A 16,975-nucleotide genomic window follows, 5' to 3' on the forward strand; every position below is an offset into this window, starting at 1 on the left:
AATAAATTTTAAAATTGATTAGGATATTTATATTCCACCCTTCATGTTATCACTCCCAGGGTGGCATACAGGGATCTTGAAATAAACACCCAACACATTGAAACAAGGAAACATCAGAATGGTAAAAAATAGAGAAGCAGTGAAAATAAAATAAGTTTTTTAAAATGTGTTTTGAAAGCCTGGGAAAATAAAATCCTTTACCAGGCACTAAAAAGACTTGAGTGGGGGCATCAGGTGAACCTCCATGGGGGCGAGGATTCCATAAGCAGTGTGCCACAACTGAAAATGGCCTTGGCAGATGATATCAGCATGCTGCCAGGCTCATGTGGCTGTAGACAGCCCTGTCTATTCCATACAGCCATGTGTATAATTTTTCTTCCAAGAGATCAAGATGAAAGAGATCATCTTACTCACCACAGCATGAGACAACCCGCCAGGTGGTGGGGGAAGACTGTCAAGTTAACTCCGGCAGATGCTAGCAGTAGAACTCATTTTATAGTTTAAACCAGCTAGTAAATTAGCTGGTAAGTTGGAGGAAAAAATAAATAAATCCAACTCTTTAAATAACAAGTACGAATGACAAGCAATCAATGCCCTCCAAACTTGTGAAAGTTCTTCCAAATTTCCACATGTCTGATCTCATCCTCTTCACTGATCACTGAGTCTCTTCAAATATATAGTCTTTGAAATATACATTTCTTTAAAATTGAAGAAAGTAGATCCAAACTTGGCTGGTGTTTGCATATGAGGCTTTGTCCAAACTCTGCACAAGACATTCTGAGTAACTCAGCTCTTTGAGGTCTGGGGTTCTCCTGGCTGATTGGCTCCTTTGTGGAATAAATAAACATTATATACAGTATATATTTTTTTAAAAAACACCCATCATAACCCTAAATTATTTCAGCTGCCTAAGAGCTATCATTTTCTGAAGGCTATTTTCCAGTTGATTCTCCCTCACCCATCTACTCAATAGGCATTGAAATGATTGAGGTAAAACTATCTATTAGCACTGCTAATGCAGTTTAAATTTGTGAAATGGTGATGTTATCCCAGCTAGTGCTCTCATTCTTAGGTTATTTTTTAAAATCAAACGGGTGGCTTATAGTTCATAGCAGTGTTAACAGTTTGAAAGCCAGCTCTACCGAGTCATTCACACATTGCTACTAGACTTACTTAAAAAGAATAAATAAAACACACATTAGTGGGGGAGGGGGCAGGTTCTTTACTTCCAGTTCCTTCAAATTGACAAGGAATTCTAACCTACAAGATGAGAGCTAGTTTCATTGCTGCCTCCTGCAGGAGAAAGCGGGGCTGAGGGACAGAGCCTGTGGGATGAGTAGGAAATCACATCATGTATTTTCCTCTATCTGTTAGTCTCAACCCTGCTCTCAACTGACTGGAGGCATGCAACGTTGCTTAATATCTAACACTTATTTCATCATCCTCTTTGCTCAAAATGTTATTCATCATCAGTAATCTGTGAACTATGATTCCAGAAGCTCAAGAATAGGGGTGGGGTGTCCGTCAGGTCAGGGACTGAAAGCAGCCATCCAGGCCTCTCTGCTTGGCCCCTTCTGCCTTGCTCTAGACCACACACTTTCTCTCCCCCAGGCCACACTGCCCACTGCCTCTTCTCCACACCCTCCTCAGGTGTCCTCAAACTGTGACCATGCCTATTGCTTGGTTGGATGAAGGATGGAGAAAGCGGGAGCATTTTTTTTTTAGTGAAAACTCCTGGCACGGAATTGCCAACCCAGAATGAGAATGTGGGACTGGGGAGGGCTAAAGTCCTCTATCAAGGTTCCAGTTGGACGCAACCCCAGCCAATCACTGGAAATTTGTGGAAGAAAAAGGCCTGCATTCAAGGACAAACAATATGATTTGTGTCACAAGTAGTTTGGCTCTAAATGCTATGATAGGCTCTCATGTTCTTCTCTGTAACCTTTGCAGATGATGATGATGATGATGATGATGATGATTTGGCAGGGGGTTGGACTGGATGGCCCTTGTGGTCTCTTCCAACTCTATGATTCTAGGATGATGATGATGATAATTTAGGTACCCCGGCATCTGACTGGGTTGCCCCAGTCACTCTGGGTGGCTCCCAAAACATATAAAACCAATAAAACTTTTTAAAAAAACCTTCCCTTGCACTGAACTTATGACACACATATTGCGGGATCCTTTTTTGTGGAGCATGGTTCAGCTGTACCATATGGTCCATGGTTAATCCGGCAATTTAATCTTGTTTTTAAACTGTATTTTAATCAATTGTTTTATAACTGGTGTTAGCCGCCCTGAGCCCAGTCTTGGCATAGCTGCCAAGTTTTCCCTTTTCTTGTGAGGAAGCCTATTCAGCATAAGGGAAAATCTCTTAAAAAAAGGGATAACTTGGCAGCTATGAGTCTTGGCTCGGGGAGGGCGGGGTATAAATAATAATAATAATATTATCATTATTAAATTTCTTTGGTGACCCCCTTACCTTGATGCTCTAAGCCAGGCATCCCCAAACTTCGGCCCTCCAGATGTCTTGGACTACAATTGCCATCTTCCCTAACCACTGGTCCTGTTAGCTAGGGATCATGGGAGTTGTAGGCCAAAACATCTGGAGGGCTGCAGTTTGGGGATGTTTGCTCTAAGCGTGTGCTTATTTTGCTTAATGATTAATCCAGCCTGGCATAGATAAGGTTGCAGCCTAAATATAAATCCTTAAATGAAGTATAGTGTAAATAAACCACACTATTTTAGGAGCAATGTAGAGCATCATGCTTTTTAATATAGTTGACGAAAATTATTATTATTATTAATAATAATAATAATAATACTTTATTATTTATACCCTGCCCATCTGGCTGGGTTTTCCCAGCCACTCTGGGTGGCTTCCAACAAAATAGATGTACATCTGCAGTAGTAATAAAATACATTATGATGTATTATTTTCATAGTTTAGTCTCTATATGGGCTGCTTTCAGATCACAGAACTCATAACATGTTTTGATATTGAAGGATGTCATCCAGTGCAGTTCATGCTTTGGGTGCACCTGAAATGCTGCTTGTAGGGTGAAACATTTTTAATAGCACACAAATTCTAACCATCATGCTAGCATGTCCACCCTAAATATCATTTCCAACTGAAATCTATAAGCAATTGAAGTCAGATATATTGTATATCATATTGAATAACAGGAATATAAAATTGCCAAAATATTTTGGAGGTGCAAAATATGTATTTGTGCATCTTTTCTTTTTTCTCCTAGCAAGGGCAGTGATCGCTTTCTAGTTGAAATTGAACCTGGAGTGCATAACCCTCCATAACAACATCTTCTTTAGTTATTAAAAGGAATGGTTATAAATTACAATTCTAAAACATTTAACTGTTTCTGAGGGACTGAAATGTCTCAGTGCCATAAGGGGACAAATTAAAGGCTGGAACTTTCTGAAGGATCTTGATTTTACTCTGCAGATACTGAATTTTATGTTCTGTTTATGTTTTCTTGTCACATATCTGGTTAATTTAATCTTGCAGGTCTGTGACTTTTTTTGTTAGTTCTTTTTCTTACAGTTCAGAGGGTTGGGGGCTTACAACAAACTGATAGTTTACCTGGAGGCAAGAACAGAAATTGAAGTCCATTGTTTCCCCCTGTAAGCAGTTGAACTCTATATGAGCATGAAAATTACCAAATAGTTTGCAAGGTTTTGACAGATTGTCATGCTTCGCAAAAGAGTGTTTGAGTCCTTCCATTAGTGAACTTTTTGTAATATGCTAGGGGGAGAAATAACACTCCTTCAAATTCCAGCTAAATATGGCGAGCGTCTATTCTTTAAACTGCATCAAAAGAGATAATTACTTCAGCTTCCTTTTTCATGTGATACTTTCACAATGATGCTTTAAGAAAATGACTTTATATATAACAATGAAGCCTTCACTCTGGAAGCCATCACATAACTAATAAAAATACTTAGCATTTATATAGTGTATTTCAAGAGTAGAAAGTACTTCATATGCACTGTGATGTATTTAGGTACAGTGAGTTAATGGGACATTGTTTCCTACAAACTAGATTCCAGAAGGGTCATGTATCTCCTTCTGAACTTGAGCCAGGGTTCAGCCCAGCCTTGGACATGGAGGTCTTTTTGGATGAGGAACATGGGGAGCAGGACTTCACCAGCAGATATCCACATGACAAATGGTCCCTAGAAACCATTGGATCTGGACACCCCTGCCTCAGGACTGGAGGTCCCCACACCAACTGCTTGGGTTCTTGTTTATGTCTCAGACCAAGGGTCACAGGAGTAGAGAAGACATTGAGCCAGGATGGAACTTCAGAGCCATTGCTCCCTGTATTTGAGGCCACACAGGAGGAGAGGAAAGGGCATGGGAGCGCCTGCCTGGATCTGAGCCTGGCTGAGAATCAGAAAGGGGTGGAGCCTCCAGTTCCTGTAGTAGCTCAAGACTGGACATAGTTCCTAACAATGACTACCACAGTGTTTTCCCCTAATCTAAAGGATGAAAGTGGGGAGAGAATCTGGGGTCTTGCAGTGTAATAGGTGTGTGCCATGGTTTTATCACTGTAGATTGATTAATAATAAGGTTGACATAACTCCAATATGACCCTCCATGATGAACTTCGGAGACCTGAATCCAGTCTCCTCCTGAAAGGCATTCAGGCACGTGTTGAGTTCTCCCACATCTGACCTAAATATTAACACATGCACATTTAGTTGCAAAGTACACAGGGCTGTTTTAAGTATATTTGGTGCCCTGGCGCCATGGTGCGGCGGATCCCTCTGGCGCCCCCGCCCTGCCCCGTTTTTCAGCGCGGCGGGCGGCCGGAGCTGCGCGGCCGGAGCTGTGCAGGCGGGCAGGCACCCTGGTGCCCTGCACCACCCAGACTGGCCGTAGGGCCGGCCCTGAAAGTACAGGATGCTCCAGCAGGATCCATCTACAAAAAGGTAAGGTGCTTATAGCAGACAGAGATGGCAAGGTTCCAATAATGACTCACCATCAAAGTCTTTCACCCTTTTGTTAAGCAAGCAGGATGGCCTGTTTTCAGTCCTTTTCTCACTAGGATGGGCAAGGTGCAAAATGGGCAGGAACTCTGGGGGAAAGACAGGACTTGCTCATCTCAAAGCCCCTCCCTTCCCTACTAGGAGGCAATAGCTGAGAATATTATTTAAACCCCAGATTTTCCAGTAGTTAGTGGTTCTTCTAGCTTCAACAGGACAGCACTTACCCAGTGCTTCCCTGGACTCAGCACACTGCTGCTTCACATTAAGGACAGGCACACTTTAATTCCACCTCCTCCACTTCTAGTGTGGGTTTATGGCAAAATTGTCATGTCCATGTTTCCATAAGCCACTTAAAATAGGGGATCTATTGTATGTATGGTATGGTATGGTATGGTATGGTATGGTATGGTATGGTATGGTATGGTATGAATGAATGATGAAGGCTGGAACAGGGATTCAGGGGAGCAGTAGGCAAAAAGACTGGTAAGAAAGTAGGCTGGTGGAAAGACCAGAGGGTAAACTAAACACAGTAGCCAAAGTAGTCAAAGCAGCTTAGCTGGGAGAGCACCAGATAGAAGTTTTAGACATCCCTAATTCAAACCTGGTCTTTTTCAAAACCCTTAGCCTGCAGGTTTGTCTGTAGCCCTACGGAGAAGGGCCATAGCTCAGTTATTGTTGTTGTTTTAAGAGAAGGGCCATAGCTTGGTGCTAGATCACTTCAGAAGGCCTATGTTCAATCCCCAGTATCCTCATGTAGGTCGGAAGTCCTGCCAGTCTATTTAGAGCAGCCTCACTCAACCTGATACCCTTCAGATATTTCAGACTACAACTCCCGTCATCCTTGACCATTGGCCATGCTGTCCAAAACACCTGGAGGGCAACTCCCAGCAGGGATGATGTGGTTCAAAACCTCTGTAAAGCACCATTTGTGAAAGCCTAATGTAGACAACAATGAATTAATGAAGTAATGATCTGACTTTGTATTAGATAGCTTCCTATGCTCCTTAGAAACCTTTTACAAACTTACACTGATCATCCTTGTAATTGTGTACTGTGGACTATGATTAGCAGTAGCTCTCCAGAGTCCTACAGAAGGATTTTACAAAGCCCACCACTGGCATGCTATTTTTATTTTGTAAGGTGGAATACTTCTTGGTGTTCCCAGCCACTTGGTATGGGAAACTTATTGAATTTTGGTAAAATGTATCTTGGCTTGTATTTTTAAACGAGCTTTCAAAAGACTCCCCACCTCACCTTGGGGGGGGGGAATCACTTGGGAGGTGACAAATTTGCAGTGTTTCGTGTTGACAAACTTGAGTTATAACTTCATCATTGTTGATCATTCGTCTTAATAAAAGTATATATATTCCCCAAACCAAATATGAGTGCAGTCAAGTTAAGATGAATGTACAGTAAGGCGAGAGACTATGATAAAATTCTTTTCTTAAAAAAACACACCCTCAGAACAGATTGTACCATATAAATAAGGAAAACTGATTAGATGATGTTTATGTCTGATTGTTACACCCATAACTTCGATACTAAATACAGCCCAGTATGAATCACTGGGTGTGGTATCTGCTAGTGGGTTTGAATAGGTTCATTTGGCACACCAGGGTTTTGACCCAACTTGATCTCTCTCCCATGGCCTCATTCAATAAAAAATGGAGATGTCCGTGGAATAAGGTTCAGCTTTCCTGCCTACCTTACCATATTTTTTGTATTTGTGGGAATTCATGATAAACTGTGGCTGGTTTTTAGAGTAAGCCTGCTGGCTCACTTTATAATTTTTAAATCACAATTTTGGGAAGTTCGTGTGTGGATGTGGCCCAACCAGTAGGATATAGTAGGCCTTTCATAGGTTAGTGTCTCCTATATATGTTCCAATGGTGTTGTTCAAAACGTCCCATCCATTCCTTTCCCTATCCAGTAGTCTACTGGCTCATTCGTCCAAGCCTTCTATTTCCCAGGACCCTCACTTACTTCATTTCCAGCCCTTCAGATCCCCTTGTCATCTGACCTTGACCAATGTTGTCTTAGGTCTTGTGGGTTGTGGGGAGAACTGATCCATTTGTCCTGGAAAGAAGTGCACCGATATTCTCACTTGTTACTTTGCAATCTTGTGTTTCTGGGTCACAGCCTGCCATGGGGCAAATTACACTTATACTATACTCATACCAGGAGAAATTAGCAACCAGACAAGAAACCAACATTTCGAACCAAAGAATATATGTGATCTATTATAAGAGACACCCTTTAAAAATATGCAGGCTGTTACTGAAATAAAAGGTTGGTAGTTCAGGCACAACTAAATTTGCAGTAGCAGCTTTAGGGTTAAACCCAAAGGATTTTGTAGAAGTAGGAGGACTTTAGTAGTAGTAGAAGTATTTTTATTATTTATATGCCAACTATCTGACTGGATGACTGTGTTGTCCTAGCCTCTCTGGGCGGCTTCTGGAAAAATATAAAAACACAATAAAACATTGAACATTATACAAATGAAGGGAGGGAAGGACAGTCCATGCTAGGTGGCTATATATGGAGCTGAATTTGGTTAGAAGGGAAATGCAGAATTAGACAGATGGAAAGAAAGAGACAACCAGGGCATAGATGCTACCTCTTCTATGGTGATGGGATAAAGAAATGCATTCTTCTTCAGTGGGACAGGATTGTAAATTGTCTTAGGTGCTGAGCCAATGGAAATTGCTTCAGCAATCTATGATTGTGGTGAGCTGGGGACTAGTGGAGCCCTGCAGATCCCTGAAGGCCGAAGCCTTCTGCGATGTGAGATTCCATAGACAGAGGCTTGAAAGGGGAACTTGAGGCCACTGGGATCCTAATTAAAATTTGGCATAGAAATTGTAAAGACAGGAGGAACGCTGGATAAACAAACCAAGCTGGCAAGGCATGTAAAATTCTAAGCTAGGCTAGATCCCAAGAAGGACCAAGAACAGAAAACTCTTATAGGTTCAGTCACTCAGGAAGAGGGGGCTACTGAGAACAAGGATGAGAATGACCTGCAAGGATGGCCTTATCATTAGGCAAAGCAGGTTATCAAAAGCTGGCAAGTTTTTAATTATTAAGTTTATTGTTTTTCCACCAGGAAGTGGGGAACTTTGTGGGATTTTCTTCCTCAGCTTCTTCAAGTGCTGAAATAATTTAGCTGGCCTTGGGTGCTATGGGGGTGGCCATTGGCTGCTCCACCTCAGGCACCAAAATGCCTTGGACCAGGCCTGATGATTACAGTACTTGGAGAAAATGCTGGTGTGCATATTATTAGCACCCAAGTTTCCTTCTGCAGGCAATGAATACTAAGGCATGTGTAAGGCAGATAGAATTATTATGAGCTGGAGAGCTCCAACTTTAAGTCATGCATGCTTATGGACAGCACTTTTTTTCGGGGTGGGGGCACATACCCCTAAACATTTTGTGAATCTAGGTTTGGCCTCATTGAGGGGCAGTATTTCAATATGAGTAGGAAAATGAGAGTACCCCTAAACATTTTTAAAAGAAAAAAAACCACTCCTTACAGGTGATAATGTGGCTTACTAATGGTGGCAGTGCCTCAGCAAGCATGGAGTTTCCTTAACCAGGCCTGTAACTATGTCAAACTGCTTGATGCCTGGTCTGTTATGACTTGATTAGTTGGAGGTCAGGAAGAATAGAAATATATCTGCATTTTCTGGAGGGCTCTTGCTGGTATGAATAACTATCAAGAGTTTCACATTGACCATTCAGGGTCAAACTACAACATTGCCCTTGGTGCTCTTGAGCCTCTGCATGATGTACCAATTGCAGGTAGCATGGGGATTCTCTGGGGCCAAGGTGTTAGGGGGCATACTTAAAATGACAGTGAGGCCGAGCCTCTCAGTAACACTCTGAAGACGTGTTTGTGCTTCGTCTTTGTTCTTCCATGGCAATAGCAGGTGAGATCTGTGCTTGGCTACAGACAGGTATATAAATAAATGTGCTTAGAGTTTGAGGCACTCCACTAAAGCTATTATTAATACTGAAACACAAAAGACCTTCATTACTCCTCTATTGTAAAAGGAAAGAAATACCTGAATTGTGGGCAGAAAAGAAAGAGAATAAAATTACCTGCAACTAGACACTTTTTTTTGTAATTAAAATGTCCATCAACATTTAAACCATAACGTTAGATGGTGACAGGACTGCCAGGCTTATCAGAAGTTACTGCCTTGGATTAATAAAACACATCTAGATCTGTATCTGTATCTCAATTATTATTTCCTTTACAGAAGACTAATGCCTTCTTTTTCAGGATTAACAAAAAAAGAAGCAACATCACACCTTGCCCCAAAAGATCTGTATTATCTAGTTTGAATAAGAGATGAAATACATCAAGCCCTTTAAATTATTGCTTAACAAAGAGCAGTGACAGTCCTTGTAAAAGAAAGAAAAGATTTCAATTTGATTATGTTTTAAGAAACATTGCTATCATTTTATCCTGCAAGCTGTTTTCATAAGGCCTGGGTGGGGGAGTCTTTGAAAGTTGGACTTGGATCTAAGCAAAAAGTTATACAGTATGGGTGTTTTATTCTCTCTCCCCCAAAGACAGAGCACCTCTGAGTTTTATTATGCTTTGCTTGTTTGTTATTGACAGGGGCAAGAAGGCTGGACATGATGTAGACTTTTTGATCACAGTTCCAGGATCAAGTCAGGAGGATGAATTGTTACACCTAGTGATTGACTTTTGGAAAAAGCAGGTAGGACAAATTGTCGTAAGATCACTGTGTTCAGCACTCTCAGCTTGATGAATGTACATAGATGTTGAATACTTTATCTGCTCTGATCAACACCCCAGAAGTTATTTTTCACACTTATTGGCTTGTGCTAATTTGCGAGGGGTGCTAAATAGAAAAGGGTGCTAATTGCATTCTGCTCACCTTGCTGTTTCTTGACCAGAGATACTTAATGGCTCATTTGCTTGCCAGAATGACCAGCAGAATCTCTGGGTTGATACATGACTATATTCTTTCTCTGAAGTTTATTTTCTAAGTAAAATCCAGTTGTACAACACTATACCTCTGACTCAGATTGCGGTGACATCACTGCAGCTGTCCATGGAGGCGCAGGTCAATTCTGTGTCCAGGGCAGCTGTCTATCAGCTCCATCTGGTACGCAGGCTGAGACCCTACCTGCCCGCAGACTGTCTCGACAGAGTGGTGCATGCTCTGGTTATCTCCCGCTTGGACTACTGCAATGTGCTCTACGTGGGACTACCTTTGAAGGTGACCTGGAAACTACAACTAATCCAGAATGCGGCAGCTAGACTGGTGACTGGGAGCGGCCACTGAGACCACATAACACCGGTCTTGAAAGATCTACATTGGCTCCCAGTACGTTTCCGAGCACAGTTCAATGTGTTGGTGCTGACCTTTAAAGCCCTAAATGGCCTCGGTCCAGTATACCTGAAGGAGCATCTCCACCCCCATCATTCTGCCCGGACACTGAGGTCCAGTACCGAGGGCCTTCTGACGGTTCCCTCGTTGTGAGAAGCCAAGTTGCAGGGAACCAGGCAGAGGGCCTTCTCGGTGGTGGCACCCGCCCTGTGGAACGCCCTCCCATCAGATGTCAAAGAGAAAAACAGCTACCAGATTTTTAGAAGACATCTGAAGGTAGCCCTGTTTAGGGAGGCTTTTAATGTTTAATAGATTATCTTATTTCATTTTTTCTGTTGTAAGCTGCCCAGAGTGGCTGGGGAAACCCAGCCAGATGGGCGGGGTATAAATAATAAATTATTATTATTATTATTATTATTATATGGTAAAATGCCTCAGGTCACTGAATGGGGAGCAATGATATGGCTTATAAGCCTTATGGTCTATATCAGCTACATGTATTTTTATTAAAAGAAAAAGGATGAGCTATTGAAATTAAAAGGCAAGGTAGGAATTGAGCAATAGTGGCATCAGAGGGAGGTGGGATAAACACAGGGGATGGTCTGAAACAGCACATGATGCAGCAAAACAAAGACAAATTTGGTTGAAGACAAATCAGAGTTTGGTCAGTGTCTGGATTATGATTTTCTATGAGTTTCATAATACCAAGAGTTCAATATAAGTGTACCTTAATGCAATGAAACAAAACAAAACATTGTTGGACAATAATACAAAATAGCATACTTCTAAATTGTCCAGATTTTGTTTGATTTTTAAAAAAATGCCTTTTAAATGTGTTTCTGGGAAGGGCAGGTTATTGGGTTGTTGTTTTTTTAATGTATTTTGTGTTCTCATTTTGTATTTTTATGTTATGAGCTGCCCTGTGATCTACAGATGAAGTGTGGTATATACAAATTCAATAAATAATAAATAATAATAAATGATGTAACTTAAGGTTACCAGATGTCCCCGTTTCCTGGGGACAGTCCCCAGATTTACAAATCAGTCCCCATACAAAATCCATTGAAGTTGAAAAGTGTCCCCAGATTCATTGAAAAAAAAATCTAGTAACCTTAACCATCAGATACTACGGTAGGAGAAAGTTTTGTTTTTATTGGCTGTGGAGGCAGCTGGAGCTGGGGAGGGAGGACATAATTAAACCTCCCCTCCCTGTGTGAGCCTCATCCAGATTTGCCCTTTTGCACTTATGTTTGAGTATAAGAGAAAAAGCACATGCATAGCTGCAGGCTTGTACTGCAGTTTGATCCATAGTCACCATTTTAACAGCATGTCGTTTTTGGAAAGTGGCTAAAGGAAATTTCTCAAGGACAGTAGCTTCAGAATTTTTTATATTCTTCTTGCCTTTTGTAACACTGCATTTCTCAGTAGAGCGCTCATAAATTTTACTCCTGTGTTTCTTGGATGGCTTACCGAGATGAGACTCCTTTTCTGCTAGCTATTCTGTTTGCATTGCATTATGAATAGCCAAGGGTGGGATCTCCTCTATATCTATTATCTCTCCTAACCAGGAGAGAATGAATATCAATACTGTAATTCTTCACTCTCTCTTCCCTCTGGACATCCCCTTTAAAGTGAAAGTTTCCGTGCTTTTTGTTACGTAGATTCAAGCTGCCCCATTCTTTTGGTCTCTACTGAGACTTAGTGCATCTCTCTAAAATGGAAAACTCATCTCAGGAGCTGAATCTGCCACTTTAGCTCAGGGTCTCAAATTTTATCATCACATTCCCTGATTTGAGTCTGTAATGGATCTGCTCTCTCTGCTAACTTAGCCCTCAGGTCTAGTCTACAACTTCTCAGTAAGTTGCTTGGGGCTGCTATATGTGTTTTCTTATCAGGATTGCCATTACTCAAATCATTACTTCCTCTTTGAACTCACCTGAACCTTCCACCATCTCATTTCCCAACTGCTCTGTCTGTTAAGTGCTCACCATTTCAGTATGACAAGGCTGAACACCAAGTGGCTCTGAAAGGTCCTACTGTGTACTAAAGTTTTTCTCTTATTTCAGAGATCTACAATTTATTTATCTGTTCTAGCCTAAGGAGTTTCTGGTGCTGCTTCTCCAACAGTGGCAGAGGCAACAGGGCAGGTGGGTTGGCCACAGGAATGTTGCATCAGTTATGTGGTGGGAATGTGAAAAAAATCAGAGAGTTCTGGGACATTGTATATAATGAATTAAAAAAGATACTCAGATTCCCATTCACAAAAAGACCAAAGGCCTTCTTATTAGGGATAATGTCAACTGAAATCAAGAAAGAAGTAAGACCACTCTTTATGTACGCAACATCTGCAGCCAGGATTCTGGCTGCAATGAATTGGAAGAGTGAAATTACACCTACAAAGTCAGAATGGCAGGTAAAAAATGACAGAATATACCCAACTGGCAATAATGACAGGGAGAGTTAGAGGGTACTCAATACAGAGGGTAAATAAAGAATGGCTAGTATTTAAAGAAAATTTGAAAAACTACTATGATAGCAAAAATCTCCTTGCAGACCTTGAATGATTCTTGTAATGTATAGATAATAAACTAAAGAATTTTTCTCTGAAGGAAATTAAGGAAACAAAGTACAATAACATGATATTGTGTAAAAAATAACAAATGAGATTCAGTTTTTTGAGAGCAACCAGAAGTTTATTTTATCTTTCTTATCTTTATTCTTTATTCTTTTTCTCTACTTTTCACCGTATATTCCGGCGAATAAGACAACTGTGCATGTAAGTCGAACCCCAACTTTTCCAGTTAAAATATAGAGTTTGGGATATACTTGCCGTATAAGAAATACGACCCGGCGTATAAGACGACCTCCTGACTTTTGAGAAGATTTTCCTGGGTTAAAAAGTAGTCTTATATGCAGGAATATACAGTACTGTATTTTTCTTTTTTATGTGTAGTGTACATGCATAAATTGTGGCATGGTAAATCGTTGTGTAAATATGTGTTGAATGTTTAATAAAGATTTTTTTTTAAAGGAATGTTGCATCGGCAACTTCTGCCACCCGAGGTGGCTGCTTCTCCATGCCACGTTATAGGGCCAGTCCTGTATAGACCTCATTTTAAACTGGCTGTAATTTTCAAAGCAGAGACAACCATTGTAGAAAGAATGTGCTTTCAGCACTTTCAGCACAGACTTAGAAATGCATGAATGAAGATTTGAGTTGAGAATGAAATTTCCAAACCAAGGGCAATAAGGCAGAATATGTGATAACACAGTGATCTGTCAATTGGGAAAGTTGAAAACAATTACACTCCTGGGAATTTCCATGGTTTGTAAACCTGCTACCTCGCTGCTGATTCTCTCAGCTGATCGCAACCCTGTTTCAGTCCTCTTAAGCCCTTCCCCTACCATCAGGGCTGAAGGAATTGGCTGTCAACAAATATCAAAATGCTAAAAAATAAAAAAGACAAAAAGACCTATACTCTCCCTGCCTTTTCTGAAAAAAGCATCTTTGATTGCTATGCAAATGGAAAGCATGCCTTTATACTTGTGACAGCAAGCCTGTCTCTGTATTCACTCCTTTCCTGCTTTCGTGCAACAACTTCAAAGCCCAAACTGCATCAAAAAGAAAGCCACTAAGGTCACAGTGCTGACTTTCTTTCAGCTGTTTCCTTGAGAAAGAATTCTGCAGCATTTAACTTGTAAACAATGAATAAACCTACCCCCCCCATCAGTTCAGTAGTTTGGAAGCATTGCTTTTCCTCAGCTGAAAGTTTAACACTGTCAAATCCTCTTAAAGGCAGTTGAAAACAAATGGGGTAAGTCAGGCCTATGATGCTTTTTGATGTGGCATCATTGGGGATAAGCGAGTCTAGGAACAGAGGCTAAAAAGGGGCCTCTCAACTTAAAAGGGTAACAATACAACAGAAAAGCTGCATTGCAATTGATGGATTATCTTTTACAATAATGCTTTTATAAACATGCCACATGGGCCTTATAAAATGGCTTTGCTGTGGGCTGCCATTTGGAATGCTGTGTAGACCAGTCATTAGTCTATATTGATGCACTTTAAAGCAAATGTTCTTCCAGCCAATGATCTGGGAGTTGCCAGGAACTAAGACAGTTGGATGGCGTCTTGTACGCCTCCTTCCGGCAACTCCTGCAGCCAAGCTGGTGCCAAACGTATTGCTCTGCTTTCCTTTGGACCACATCAGAGAGTGGGGGTCTTGTCATATGCGCAGCCCAAGACCTTCATAATACTGCCCAGGCTTGCACCCCAGAGAGGTCACTTCAGTGCCGGTAACACAGCAGAAACAATGTGGGAGGCAGCAGTTATGAATTACTGGCTCTGCAGCCACTGCAGGCGCTGTGATTCTCCAATGGTTTGACTTCACTCCATTGTCTCTCGAGACTGATGGATGCCAACCACAAAAGAAAATATTGAGAGCGCCTTCATATTTGGTGTTATATTTCAGTGCATAGCTTGCGATAATAACATAGAGGCCTCTAGGAGTTGGTGTCACAATCAGAATACCCCCCTAGAGGAAGCCTGGAGTAGGAGAATTATATGTCTTTAGCAAAGGGTAGTAGAGAAATGAGAGAGAAAAGATGGTGGCCCTGTCCAATCTTAGCCCCGACCCCACCCATAGTCATCATGACCCTCTGATAGGGTACCCTTGAAGGAATACAGCCCTCAAGAGCAAAAATGTTGCCTCTCTACTCCCGCTGTCTAGCCACGCTCTCTCTTGTCCTGCTTTTATGATCTGTACTAACAGGCTCTGTTGCTCGAAGGAGACATTGATCTGCCTCCCCCCCCCCCACTGCACGCTACGTACAATGTGCTTCCTCGGAACGGAAATATGAAGCATAATATCCAAAGTAATCACCATGGAAAGTCAATGGTAGTCTTGCATCTGGATAATGTCTTTTGTTTTGTAAGCATAGCCCTTGGCTCCAAATCGATACCTTGAGTCCTATTGGAAATCTATAGGCTTTTAGCTATTGTCTTCTGAGTACTCTGAAAACAACTTCAATTAAATGTGTGTCCATGGAGCTCTTTGAGCTTCAGCATTGTGAGTTTCCACGTGTCAAAACTGCTGTATACCCTTCTAAGATCACTGGAGTTATTTCTATGCCACTGGTGTAATATCACTAGGGCTACCTATATTCAGGGCTGAAATAATATTTGTCACCAAAGAAAACTGAATTCATTTATGCACTTTGGGTAAATTTGTATAATTTCTCTTATTTTACATCGTCAGCAATGGTATATTTTGTGTTTTACCCGCCTTGTGTTTTTTTTAAAAAAAGTTTCCCATATTGTATTTTATTATTATTTTATCGTAGTAGCAGCAGCATTGATTTGGGCTACCTTGATATCCATTTTGTGGAAAGGCAGGATACAAATATACATGGGTTCTTGGAATTTTATCCTATAGTTGTTTAACTATTGTGATTAAAAAGAAATGCCTGGATTAGCATGGTTTTATCTTTAAGTTTTTTCATCTGTGTGTAAATTTCCCTTTCTTAAATTAGGACAGGTTTTTAATTGCAAACCTCCTTGGGGTGAATGGGTGAGAGGAGAAAGGTCTTCATACCTAACTGAATGGCTGGTCTGAAAATCCAGTGATGCTAAAAACTCTTTTTCAGTCATCTTAATAGTTTTGCTAGCACAGACTGAAGGCAATATTTTTTTTTCTACAGCACAATCAGTTTTGGATAAAGCTGTAACTTGGTCACTGAAAACAAACTCTTAAATGATAGTTTGGGATTTGCACATTAGATGGACCCTAGAATTATGCATTTTGTAATTTTTTTCCAGCCTAATAATTTCCTCCTGTTCTTGTTGCTAGAACAGTGGTTTCCTGCTACGTGAAACAATTACAGTCTCACTCATGCCGACTGATTTAGCAGCTGTCTAAAGATGGACGCATTTGTGCTTGTCAAGCTATGCTACAAAGAGAGTCTAGGTCAAATCCTCAGCTGGTCTGACTTGGCACAAAGTCTCTGGGAGCCAATGGAACATTGCCATTTTACACTCGCTGAGGCCTGGCATGTTCTAAGGTGTTGTGATGATGAACGATGCCTCTACAGACTTTTTTCTTTTAGTGTAAACTCTGCTGGGTGAGGTCTTACAAAGCAGGGCCAGTAGTATATCAACTGCTAATAATTTATCATGTCTTGGATGGTTAATTCGCCTGCATTTGCTGCAGCAATTGAAATGAAGAGACAAACACAAGGCTCAACTTTATTGAGTATGAGTATGATATGTAAGGCATTCAGGTCAAGATAGCCATTACAGGGAAGAATCTAGCTTGCTCCAGCTAAACCACTAAGTTTCCAACTCAGGCTCACCACATGGGGTCTGCCTTCATAGTTTGTTCCATTTAATACACATTTCCTTTAAGAGAGAGGCGAACATGGATTTTCTCAGAGGCATACCTTAGGGTTGGGTGGGTTGGCCCCTGCCAAGGGTGCAGGCCCAGTGTGTGTGTGCATGCAAAAAACAAGCCTCTCCACTCTGTCTCAGAGTGGCTAGGACCTCTGCTTTTCTGGGTGGCCAGGTTGAGTCATGCAGGCTCCTCTGGGTGCCTTAGTGGAACTCC

General features: G+C 41.2%; 1 protein-coding gene across 1 annotated transcript in view; it reads left to right on the plus strand.

Moving 5' to 3' along the window:
* The window catches only part of DNTT (DNA nucleotidylexotransferase), a 108,194-nt gene that overhangs the window by 67,171 nt on the left and 24,048 nt on the right, over positions 1-16,975 (plus strand). The window contains exon 8 of the mRNA XM_088669871.1: positions 9,635-9,737. Within this exon, the coding sequence (XP_088525997.1) occupies positions 9,635-9,737 (103 nt within the window). The remainder of the gene's footprint in view (positions 1-9,634; positions 9,738-16,975) is intronic.

The sequence above is a fragment of the Zootoca vivipara genome, chromosome 5, assembly GCF_965207765.1.
Source record: "Zootoca vivipara chromosome 5, rZooViv2.hap1.1, whole genome shotgun sequence".
Taxonomy (NCBI): Eukaryota; Metazoa; Chordata; class Lepidosauria; order Squamata; family Lacertidae; genus Zootoca; species Zootoca vivipara.